Raw genomic sequence first — 13,253 nt, forward strand, 5'->3', positions numbered from 1 at the left:
AAAGAAAGTTATACAAACCAACAGAGAGTACTATATACATACTCCTATTCACATTTTAGAAAGATTATAAAACAAAATTTTTGTTCATTAGATGAAAAGTCTCTTCAAAGGTGCTTTCTGTTCCTTTGTGTGTGAAAGAACCTCTTACCCCAAATTCACAAAGTGAAATCTACCACCAAAGAGTGCTAATAAATAGCAGACTTCCTGCTTCAGTTGGTTAAAACCAGCTGCCGATTTATTAGGCATCTACAGCTGCAGGTTCATCCTGTTCCGGTTTATAGGATACTCATTTGCAGCAAAGGCTACTTAGAGAAATTTCACACCTGCTGATGTGGGTCGGACTACATCTTCCTATAACTCGTTCCAGCATTCTTCTAACAGATGTGCACGCTGTTTCTCCTGGGAAACAGCACATGGAGTCCAAGCACTTGATACCTGCATTTGTTTCAGTAAGCTGGAAGAGTTGAAGCAGAAAAAAAATTAGTTATTTATAGATTTGGACTTCTAAAAAACATTAAAAAATTACAACAAGCACTTTAAAACTAAAAGTAATGTATATAAATATACATTTTTCTATAATATGGGAAATGTATGAAAGGCTTTAATTTACTAGAGTATAATCATACAAAATCATTTAAAAGCCTTGTGTCTTAAATGAGAGGTCTAGTAAAATAATTATATAAAAATAAATAGCTGGATATTATTTAAATCTGCAAAGATTTAGGCTTTTAATATTTCATTTTAATAATTTATTTTGGTCAAAATGATTTATGTCAACCACTCAGAAATTTAATGAATTCTAATTCTTCACATAGTTTTTGTTTAGGTGAAATGCTTCTACAATTTCACTTAAAAATGTCTAGCAATTGAGATAAGGGGAGTATGGACTATTTTGAAGGCTGGGAAATAACAACCGGACAGGACCTAATCCCAACCTTCAATAATAACACAATAATAACAACAACAGTAGCAAACACTTCATGCAGCGTTTACTATGTCCTGGGTTCTAAGCACTGTACATATATCTACTCCATAATTATTCTTGGAAAAAAAAATCATTTACCTTAAATTGCTAAACAAGTATTAAGTGCCAACTGTGCCCATAATCAGCTCATCCTGATTTTTAACAGTTAACTGATGGCACATGGATTAAAATTCATTAAAGAAGTGAATAGTACTATTATGATTTGAAATTGAATTACTTTCTGAAAATATGCAAGATTTATATTAATTCGGGCATAAATGGCCCAGCAAGATAGTACTACTGACAATTTTAATTATGCTAAAATGAGGCGGGGAGGGAAATGGTATGACTGCATAGCTCAATGAATCCCAACCCTGGTTTTGCTAGTCAAGGGTACTCCCAAATTTCTCAAGGGCTGTTGTTTTAAAAAAAATCTTAGTTTAATTCACTTTCCTTTACATATATAACATCCTGTATAACAAATCTTTTGAAGATATGGAAGGAGAATAAAAAAATAAATTCATTAGAAACTGCACTTCCACAAAGGTTGGGAATCACCATGTGTTGGGTGTAGGTATGGCAACAGAGGACATGTGTGTAGACGCTCACAATGGACAGAAGAGATGGATGTGGTGGAACAGGAATAACCTGGCATTCCGAACATCAGCAAATGGTGATGTACTGCAAGATCCACGCTCAGAGTGATTTTGTCCAACACCGAACAGTGCGAGACAGAACATGGTTCCTATCTAGCAACTGCCTGCTTGCTCCAATGTCCTAGGATCTCCTAAACACTAAGAGCGAGCCACATTTTTCTTGTTCTTTCACTACAATACTCTTGGTTTGGGAACGTTTAGAGCACTGTTTCTTTTTCTTTTTTTTAAAGTTTTTTTTGAGATAGAGTCTTACTCTGTTGCCCTAGCTAGAGTGCCATGGCGTCAGCCTAGCTCACAGCAACCTCAAACTCCTGGGCTCAAGCAATCCTTCTGCCTCAGCCTCCCGAGTACCTGAGACTACAGGCATGCGCCACCATGCCCGGCTAATTTTTTCTGTATATTTTTAGTTGGAAAATTAATTTCTTTCTATTTTTAGTAGAGACGGGGGTATTACTCTTGCTCAGGCTGGGTTCGAACTCCTGACCTTGAGCGATCCTCCCACCTCGGCCTCCCAGAGTGCTAGGATTACAGGCGGGAGCCACCTCGCCTGGCCAGTGGACTGTTTCTTAAAATTTCTGTGGCCAATCAAGTCTGGGAAACACTAATCCAATGAAGTTCTAAACAGACTTTTTTTTTTTTTTTTTGAGACAGAGTCTTGCTCTGTCACCCAGGCTCGAATGCAGTGGCATCATCATAGCTCACTGTGCCCTCTAACTCCTGGGCTCAAGCAATCCTCCTACCTCAGCCTCCTGAGTAGCTGGGATGATCACCACCCCCAGCTAATTTTTTCTATTTTTAGTAGAGATTTGGTCTCACTGTTGCTCAGGCTGGTCTCAAACTCCTTACCTGATGCTATCCTCCTGCCTTGGCCTCCCAGAGTGCTATAATTACAGGCATGAGCCAACCACACCTGGCCATAAACAGACTTTTTATATTAAGCATTGTCAAAAAGTCAGGACAAATGGTCAGTCTCCATTGGGGGGGGGTGCTTGAGATATCATAATTCTCCCACTTGTTTTCTCAGTGAACTCTCTCCCCGCTGCAACCAGGTAACATTAATCAACACCAGGGGGAACACTAATACTCCGAGAAATAGTTTGAGAAGTGCAGGTTTAGGTAATAGGATTTCATCGGTTTCCCCATTTCCTTTTTGGGTCCCTGGGCTCCAGTTTCCCCAATCTACAATTTCCCCTTTGCAGCAACCAGGACTTTAGCACTCCTCTCTACTCAAAGGATAAAGTGCAACACCCCAAGAAACCTTGAGGATCCACTATAACCTGACCCTAGGCTGTCTTTTCTACTCTACTTCCCAGTGCTCTTGTACAGTCTCCACTCCAGCCAACCAGGCAGTGTTCACGTGGGCACGTGTCAGGTCCTGCCACCAATGAGGATCAAAATGCTGACTCCTAAACCAAGGTTCAGTTTATACCCAATCATCTCCATGAAACTTCTCTCACCTCTCCAACAATGAGTAATTTATTTCTCTCTGGATTCTATACCACTGCTCATTTGAATCATTTAAATGGCACAAGCATTTAAATTCAACTTATATATGTTGAGCAAGGTACTGAGCCAGTTTCCACAGGGGATAGCAACCAATTGCCCTCAATCTACTAAGTTAAAGAAGGAGGTGGCAGAGATGACAAGTCAGGAACACATACTAATAGCAGTTATATTAATGGAGTGCTTACTATGCATGTGCCAGTTACTCTGTAATATGTTTTTCATGGATTGTCTCATTTAACTTTCAACAACTCTTTGGAACACGTACCATAATTATCCCCATTTTATAGATGAGGAAACAAAGAGGTTAAGAGTTTATATAAGGTCACCCACTCAAGCTGGGCTTGAATCATTGGTTTCTTTGATTCCAGAGCCCAAACCCTTTTACCATGCCACTACCCTGTCATCTGCTAACTATGGCATGAGGCAGACTACGCAGAAAAGAGGACAGAAGCTCAGATGCAGCCGTTGGTGGTACTGGTGAGGGCATGAAAAATTTGATGCAAAAGATGGCATTTAAAATACATCTTGAAAGGATGGGGGTATTTCAATAGCTGGTGATGGGGGAAAAGGGCATTCCAGGCTGAGGGAAAGGAATGAGTAACTGTGTGTGGGCAGAAGTGTGGTGTGTATTCAGCCCAAACTTAACCTAAGTGTAAGGAGTAGTTGTTATGACTGCCCCAATGCAAGAAGACCAGTGTGACTCTAAGTATGATCCACGGATCAATGTTAATCCACACACACTGTTTTTGGCCCATGAAGAAATATGCATTTCTGGTCTGTGAGAATAAGAGTTTAAAAAATCCTATAGCAATTTGACAGAATACTTTTGTAAGTGGTAAATCTAATAATATTTAAAATTGGGGCTTAGTTTATATATCTCGTAAATTTCATTTCCCTAGTAATTCATTATTTATCATATTTCCAAAAGTATTGGTCCATGATGGACTGGAAATTAAAAACAAGAAAACAAAATAAGAAAACAAACTGGTCCTTAGCAACATTTATTTGGGGAACACTGAACTAAACAGGAGAGAATAGGAATCTTGTCTCATACTTCTTAGTTTAATGATATGTTCTTTGCTCAAAGCTGTTGCTCAAGCAACTGACAGGGATTCGTTGAAGATGACATCCAGAAGGTCACCAGTATTTGAGTGTCGATACCGGTATAGGATATGTACAGGTTAGGTCTGGATCTGACCTTAAGTAATTATCTTGCTTTGCATTCATCACCTCTCACTTTAAAATCTAAGGACAGGTATTAAAATATGGACAATCCAAGAGAGAAAAGAAACATCTTGAAATGTAAAACATATTATATAGAAATGACCTCTACAGATCACCATTTAAACTAAATAAAATCTATTTCCTTTTTTCTCTAAAGAGGTAAAATCCCTAGCTACTTTGAAAATACTGAATGCAGGTTAACTGTGTTTCTGTGGAGCTATCTATAGAAAATGCTATACTTGTTCTCTAGCAAACCTCCAAGCTGTACTACTTTCCCATATACACATCTTTGATCTCAATACTCAGGAACTGGGAGCTTAGCCAGACTACCCCTGGCCACAGCTGCCAGTGTAAGTAGGGGGTGGGAATGGAGTGGATCATTTAGATCTCACTGTATTCAAAGTCAGGGGAGGTTATCCTTACTTTTTTTGGGGTACTACTTATATACTAAAAAAGAAATACAGGATAGTAATGGGAGTGAAACTCTACCTGGTGGCACCAAGAAGTAAATTTTAACTTACTAGAAGTTTTGATTTATTGATAAGCTTTGCTTTCTACCACACTAGCTTTCCAGGAATGATCCCATAATTTATTGCTAGTGAGGCTGCCAAGAAAAACAACTATGTATATTCAACATGACTGTGCATGGCTAATAAAAATGTCCATCTTTACAGAACTTGCATTTTGAACTAACTTCTAGCTCACTGCTCTTATTTCCATTATTTTCCTAACAATAATGGTAAACACTTAGAAGCTTTTCTTGTTGCTTAACAAAATATCTTCCTTAAATCTTAAAATCTTTGGCTGGGGCCGGGCACGGTGGCTCACGCCTGTAATCCTAGCTCTTGGGAGGCCGAGGCGGGCGGATTGCTCAAGGTCAGGAGTTCAAAACCAGCCTGAGCAAGAGCGAGACCCTGTCTCTACTATAAATAGAAAGAAATTAATTGGCCAACTGATATATATATAAAAAATTAGCCGGGCATGGTGGCTCATGCCTGTAGTCCCAGCTACTCGGGAGGCTGAGGCAGAAGGATCGCTCGAGCCCAGGAGTTTGAGGTTGCTGTGAGCTAGGCTGACGCCATGGCACTCACTCTAGCCTGGACAACAAAGCGAGACTCTGTCTCAAAAAAAAAAAAAAAAAAATCTTTGGCTGGGCGCAGTGGCTCATGTCTGTAATCCTAGCACTCTTGGGAGGCCGAGGCAGGCGGATTGCTTGAGGTCCAGAGTTCGAAACCAGCCTGCGCAAGAGCGAGACCCTGTCTCTAGTATAAATAGAAAGAAATTAATTGGCCAACTAATATATATAGAAAAAATTAGCCAGGCATGGTGGCACAGGCCTCTAGTCCCAGCTACTCGGGAGGCTAAGGCAGCAGGATTGCTTGAGCCCAGGAGTTTGAGGTTGTTGCTGTGATCAACGCTGACGCCACGGCACTCACTCTAGCCTGGGCAACAAAGTGAGACTCTGTCTCAAAAAACCAAAAAAACAACAACAAAAAAATCTTAAAATCTTCCTTACATCTTATAAATGTTAGAAAATTATCTCAAATTTCTAACTTTTTTTAGTTGTGCCTATGACATTCTTTCTAATTAAAGTTTTTTTAATGTTTAGGTAAGAATTATTAAACTATTAACCATATTAGGCCTTTTGCCCTTAAAATTGCTTTAATTAATTAATTATTTAATTTATTTTTTAGACTTAGGGTCTTGCTCTTTTGCTCAGGCTAAAGGGCAGTGATGCTATCATAGCTCACCACAACCTCGAACTGTGGAGCTCAAGCGGTCCTCCTACCTCAGCCTCCCCAGCTGATTTTTAAAATTTTTTTGTAGAGACACAGTCTCAATATGTTATCAGGTTTGTCTCAAACTTCTGGGCTCAAGCGATCCTCTGGCTTTAGCATCCCAAAGTGCTGGGGTTACAGGCATGAGCCACTGCGCCTGGCCTCAAAATAGTTTTATATACTGGATAATCAAAGTGAGCACCTTGTATAACCTTAAAGAAGGTATCTTTAAAGAAGCCTTCAACTGTAATTATGAAAAAAAAAGAGGTTTGTGTTTAAGAAAATGTTTTTCTTTTTAATGTGAAATAAAAAAATCATCAAATATTATTGATTTCCAAATTTGGGTAAGAATCATGAAACCCCTAAAACAAGTAATAGCTCCATCACATTATTCAGAACTGCAATGGAGACAGACCTTTAGTGATGTCATTTTGATAACTGGCGTATCTTATTCAAGGCCTGTTTCTCCAAAATATGCTTCAAGCTAACATTTGCTCCTCTAAACTCCCTGCCCTCTTCCCTTTTCCCCTAAGTAAAACAAACCATAATTTTGAAAGATAGTTACAAAGATAAATAAAATACTTCTGTACTGTCTTTTAGAGACTTCCCAAGAGGAGATTTCTGAATGTGTTGCTTAAATAAACCATAAAAATAAGAATACGGTAAGAATTATATTAATTAGGTAAGCTTTAGATAATTTGGCTTATTTCTAGTTTCAAAGGGGACTAAGTCCCCTTTGTTTTGGTAATATACTTATTCAACTGGTTACAAAAATAACAATATATGACTAGGAGTTTGTAGTTCAGATGAAGAAGAATATCTGTGAAAAATGATAAAAACCCCTAATTTAATGCAAAGGGCACTTTAATGTCACACGGTATAAAGGGGAAAAAATTCACTTATCATTCTTTTGCAAAAGTAATGATGGCATCTATTATTTAATAAGAACATTTTAAGAACCCAATTCTCAGCTATATTGTACATTTTAATGGACATATTAAAGCAAAGCAGCACCAGATTCATTTCTTATGAAATATCCACATGAACTTGAACCTTTGGGGAACTTCTATCACAGAAGACAAGTCCTGAGTAGATTATCTGCTTTGTAGACTATTCAGAGCATAATATAAACCTGGCCAGTTCCTGTTCTTTAACCAGCAGCTCTACACATGAGCTTTCCTCGCAGCTCAAGAAGGGCATATTAAAAAATTAAATATCTTTCTACAGCAAAGCACAAGATAAATATATTATTACAATTATTTATTTTTTATTTTTTTTGAGACAGAGTCTCACTTTGTTGCCCAGGCTAGAGTGAGTGCCATGGCGTCAGCCTAGCTCACAGCAACCTCAAACTCCTGGGCTCAAGCAATCCTCCTGCCTCAGCCTCCCGAGTAGCTGGGACTATAGGCATGTGCCACCAAGCCCGGCTAATTTTTTCTATATATATATTTGTTGGCCAATTAATTTATTTCTATTTATACTAGAGACGGGGTCTTGTTCTTGCTCAGGCTGGTTTCAAACTCCTGACCTCGAGCAATCCGCCTGCCTCGGCCTCCCAGAGTGCTAGGATTATAGGCGTGAGCCACCGTGCCCCAGCCACAATTATTTATTATTATTATTATTGTTGTTGTTTTTTACAAAAAAATAATCACATGAAGCATACCAAAACAAAATAAAAATTCAGAATTCTTTTCAACTGATAATAACTGAGAATTAATTTTCCATTTAGGGCAATTTACTAAAGGAATCTAATTTAAAAATATGTCTTATAGAATAATTCAGATTCTTCAAATTATACATGTCTGATTTATTATGTAGTTAAAAGATTTATAATCTTCAAGTGGCTTTGCTTTAAAACAGGCATCCTCAAACTACGGCCTGCGGGCCACATGTGGGTGTTTTTGCATGTTTGTTTTTTTACTTCAAAATAAGATATGTGCAGTGTGCACAGGAATTTGTTCATAGTTTTTATTAAACCATAGTCTGGCCCTCCAACGGTCTGAGGGAAAGTGAACTGGCCCTCTGTTTAAAAAGTTTGAGGACCCCTGTTTTAAAGTTTCATCATTTGCTTATCTCAGATGAGACAATAGCATTTTCTTGACCAGTAATTATAATAAACAAAATGGCAATTATTCCAAGTAAAATACAATTATTAGTGGCAGGAACTTTTATGCCCCATAATTACTACTAATGAAAATATTTTGAATATCTCCAAGAGGTTGTTAGGGTTTATTCCTAAATAGAGGAATAAGTCAAGTCCTCATCAATTGTATTATTTTATTAAAAAGATACAACTATGAGCATTTGTGAATAGTAAGAATTGACAGTTTGCTGATTATCAGTCAATAGAAAATTACTCAGTAAGCACTCATTCATTTGATCATTCAAGAGGTAAGCTTAGATAGGTAATTCAGTATCTAGCTACATTAAGATGTATAAAATGATATACAACTACAACTTCATGGGGGAAAATTATTTCAGAAATAATAGAAATAGCATGAAATTTTTAAAAGGAGAAGTGAATAAGGAATAATTTCTTAAAAGTAAGATAACAGGTTGTGAGAATACCTTTCTAGGTTAGAATTTATGGTAAAGTTTGGTTTACCACTGTAACTCTAAAGAAAAGATTAATACAAGTTTCAGGGATGGACATATGAAAAATGTAAAGACCACAAAGAAGAAAAACAACTAAACTAAAACAACACATGAGAAACAGTGAAGGAATTAGTAAGTAAATATGGAAATGTCAAGTCAGTGCTCCCATGACACACCCCAAGCATGAGAACTTAGCGGATGAGTCCCCAGGAAGGTCCAGCGCAGTACTACCTAGTGCACGCAACAACTGTCCTGCTGGCTGCAAGCCTCAGCTAGCAGGTGCCTACTGTCCTCCCCTCTGTGCTGGCTTTCAGCAAATTCATATGCTGAGCTGACTGAACCCTTATCTTCTTCCATCTGGAAGGACAGAAAAGCAACAAGTCTCATATCACAGAAAGATACTCTTCACCATATATAGGTTTAAAATCAAAGCAACAAGTTGGGATCCACAGTATGTGAGGCACAAAGGAACGTTCACACAACAGCACATTCACTGTCACAAAAGAGGGCTAACAGGAGCTTCTACAGGGAAACACAAAGCATACAAAATAAAGCCATGATTTTCCAGTACACAAAGCTCTTATTAAACATATAACACAGCTAAGTTAAAACCAGGTTTCCTTCAATAAAATTCAATTTCTTCTATTAAATTCATTGCCACCAAGATTTAGGGTTCTTACTGCAAAGATGTTTCCAATTTCTCACTTCTCACGTTCTGTTCTCAGAAGACTATGCTACTCTAACTGGATTTCTGCAGAACAGTAGGGTCATGTGGCCTTACAAATGTTATATGTGTGTGAGGGGCTTGACTTATTTGTTAAAAAAATAAATTTAATCCTTAGTTTAAATTATATATATATATACATACACACACACACACACACATATATATATATATATAAAATTATTATTATTTTTTGAGAAAGAGTCTTACTCTGTTGCCTGGGCTAGAGTGCCATGGCATCAGTCTAGCTCACAGCAACCTCAGACTCCTGGGCTCAAGCAATTCTACTGCCTCAGCCTCCCAAGTAGCTGGGACTACAGGCATGCACCACCATGCCCAGCTAATTTCTTTCTATTTTTTTTAGTAGAGATGGGGTCTCACTCTTGCTCTGGCTGGTCTCGGACTCCTGAGCTCAAATGATCCACCGGCCCTCGGCCTCCCAGAGTGCTAGGATTACAGGCATGAGCCACCATGGCTGGTCCTGAATTATATATATATTTTTTTCTTTTTTTTTTTTTTTGAGACAGAGTCTCACTTTGTTGCCTAGGCTAGAGTGAGTGCCGTGGCGTCAGCCTAGCTCACAGCAACCTCAAACTCCTAGGCTCAAGTGATCCTTCTGTCTCAGCCTCCCAAGTAGCTGGGACTACAGGCATGAGCCACCATGCCCGGCTAATTTTTTCTATATATATTAGTTGGCCAATTAGTTTCTTTCTATTTATAGTAGAGACGGGGTCTCACTCTTGCTCAGGCTGGTTTCGAACTCCCGACCTCAAGCAATCCGCCCGCCTCCCAGAGAGCTAGGATTACAGGCGTGAGCCACCGCGCTTGGCCTGAATTATATTTTTAATGAAGGTCAAGTAATTTACATAAATTTCAGTTCTTTGTTTTTTCTACATTTGTATTAAAGATCTAAGGGAGTTAAAAAAAAAACGTGCCTAGGTGCCGGCGCGGTGGCTCATGCCTATAATCCTAGCACTCTGGGGAGCAGAGGCGGGAGGATCACTCAAGGTCAGGAGTTTGAAACCAGCCTGAGCAAGAGCAAGACCCTGTCTCTACTATAAATAGAAAGAAATTAATTGGCCAACTAAAAACATGCAGACAAAACAATTAGCCAGGCATGGTGGCACATGCCTGTAGTCCCAGCTACTGGGGAGGCTGAGGCAGATGGGTTGCTTGAGCCCAGGAGTTTGAGGTTCCTGTGAGCTAGGCTGACTCCACGGCACTCTAGCCTGGGCAACAGAGTGAGACTCTGTTTCAAACAAACAAACAAACAAACAAACAAACAAAAAAGTGCCTATAGCCATCCTTATTTTAACTTTTCTTAAATTATTAGAAAATATCCTTAATAAATGAAAAACAAATTTTGCCTCATCTCAATGTGTTTTCCCATCAGTCTTAGGACTGATCAATAATTATTTCTATAAAAAAATGCTATGGTGAATATTTTACATGAATAAAGAAATAAGAGAATTCCTTGGTTTCAAGAGTATAGTAAGTTTATGTAAAGACAGCTTAATAGATTTGCCTATAACAGAGGGGAAGGGGAATTACTCAAAATAAGCTTTCTTTTATTCAAAAGAAAATTGTTAATAGTTTTGTGTTAACGGTTCTTACGAAGTACTAACCTGCTTAAAGATTTGAAAGCTCTTAAAGATATCTAATATCCTTACAATGTTCCTCTTTGGCATAAGAGTAAACAGTTAAGTTATCATAGATCACACTTATGGAATATTGTTCAATGTAGTTTAAAAACAAGATGTATTCAAAATTCACAGGCTGCATCAGCAGTTGCATCACTAGTGGTCACTCACTGCTCACCTGAGTAACTTATTTCTACCTGCCTTTTTGGTCAAGCATAGTATTTCTTCTTTTTGTTTTCTTTTTTGAGACAGAGTCTCACTTTGTTGCCTGGGCTAGAGTGCCATGGTATCAGCCTAGCTCATAGCAACCTCAAACTCCTGGGCTCAAGCAATCCTTCTGCCTCAGCCTCCCGAGTAGCTGGGACTACAGGCATGTACCACCATGCCCAGCTAATTTTTTCTATATATTTTTAGTTGGCCAATTAATTTCTTTCTATTTTTAGTAGAGACAAGGTCTCACTCTTGCTCAGGCTGGTCTCGAACTCCTGACCTTGAGCGATCCACCCGCCTTGGCTTCCCAGAGTGCTAGGATTACAACAGGCATAAGCCACTGCGCCTGGCCCTTCGTATTGTTTTCTTAGATGCTAATAGTAAGTAAGTAAATAGACCACAGTACGTAAAATGATTATTTGATAGGTCAAAAACCTGGAGGCCCAAAAAGATGCACTGACTTGGTTAGAACCCACTGGGAACAGCACCAAGTGTGGCATTGGTGTTTGGGTCCCCTTATCCCTGAACTGTGCTCTTTTCCCTTTGTTACACCACCTGACTGAAGAGTGGCTTGCAGAAAGGCAATATTCTGATCAATATCCTGCTCTCACTGTGATCTTCCTAGATGAATGTTAAGCTTACTTCTTTATTAAAGTAATCTGGAGCCTGGGATCTCTGATTTATGATTTCCTTCCCCAGTCTTTTAAAGTCTATTATTGTTCAAAAAATGTGACTTGATTTAAGCCAACATGATATGTGAAAATGTGATTTCATAAAAATATGACTATTCATAATGCAAAAGTTATCTTCACTTGACAAAAGAGTTGGCCGGAGTGTTCTTTTAAATAATGAGCACTCTTATTGCCTGAGAGTTAACCCTTTGCACTAGGATGTCGAGTGTGACTTGACACGGTTAGCATCGGTAGCAGCTCGTTTGTTGAGCCACACTCGACATGTAGTTTCACCTCAGGGGGAAGGGGGATTTTTGTCTATTTTTCAAGTATTTTTTCTTATTTTCATTAACATGAAAGGACAAGTAAAATGTAAATGTAGAGATGGTACACTAACTTCCAGGGGTAGATTATTATCCACTAACTTAGAGCAACGTTTAGATGGAAAGCTCCATATAATCACACCTCATCCTAACAAAAAACACAAAGATTGTATTGTTTGTTCTAACAGAAAAATCAAAGGAGGAAGAAGAGAGACAATTTATCTTTGTGAAACATGTGAATGTAAACTAGGTCTTCATGTGGGTGAATGTTTCAAAAAATATCACACCATGAAAAATTATAGAGATTAAAATTACTCTTTGAATGTATCAATAATTTGAAATATAAAAAAAATTCCAAATAAATAAGTCTGTATGAAAACAAACTCCAGTTTTTTATTCTACTGCCACGCTTTGTAAAATCTGGGGTATTTAAAAAATACCCCAGATTTAATAAATCCTGGGTAGAATCAAGGAATCGAGAAAAAAGCAAGCGAGTGCAAAGAGTTAAATAGTTAGAAGTTCAAAAGTGTGATAGAAACTCACTGTTTTTTAGAAAGACACCTACCAATAAAATTGTGATATTTATATTTGGCTCAACCAACAGTAAAGGCAAATCTTCAAATTTGTTTTGATTTTAGTTCTTGTTTTAAACATGAAATTTAGTTGACTACCACTTAAACACCCATTTATATATTCATCTATAATTATTACACCTTTGTAATTCAAAGTAGAATATCTAAGAAAAGTTAAAGCTAATAATAATAAAAATGCTGAAAAGTTTGGTAAAACTTTAAAACAGGTCAATATTATAGACTCATAGTAACATAAAAGGTTATTAAATGGTGCTTTTGTCAAAGCCATTCATTTGATTAAATGAACACAGATAAGAAACCTTGAAATAAAAAAATATTTAAAAATATATGATTAAGAATACATTAGATACCAACAGGGTAAGAATTGAA

At 37.9% G+C, this 13,253-nt stretch overlaps 1 protein-coding gene across 4 annotated transcripts in view; it reads right to left on the bottom strand.

Annotated features, from left to right (window-relative positions):
• Nucleotides 1-13,253, bottom strand: part of ATP11B (ATPase phospholipid transporting 11B (putative)) — a 107,643-nt gene that overhangs the window by 5,159 nt on the left and 89,231 nt on the right. For 2 of the 4 annotated variants that reach the window (XM_012736972.3, XM_012736971.2), the window contains one exon: nucleotides 324-454. The exons of 1 other annotated variant lie outside the window; for it this stretch is intronic. In XM_012736972.3, coding sequence (XP_012592426.1) covers nucleotides 352-454 — 103 coding nt within the window. In that variant the 3' untranslated portion in view covers nucleotides 324-351. Of the gene's footprint in view, nucleotides 1-323; nucleotides 455-8,954; nucleotides 9,081-13,253 lie in introns of those variants that run through there. One more of the 4 variants, XM_012736973.2, reaches the window with a different exon arrangement.

The sequence above is a fragment of the Microcebus murinus genome, chromosome 1 (genome assembly GCF_040939455.1).
Source record: "Microcebus murinus isolate Inina chromosome 1, M.murinus_Inina_mat1.0, whole genome shotgun sequence".
Classification (NCBI taxonomy): Eukaryota; Metazoa; Chordata; class Mammalia; order Primates; family Cheirogaleidae; genus Microcebus; species Microcebus murinus.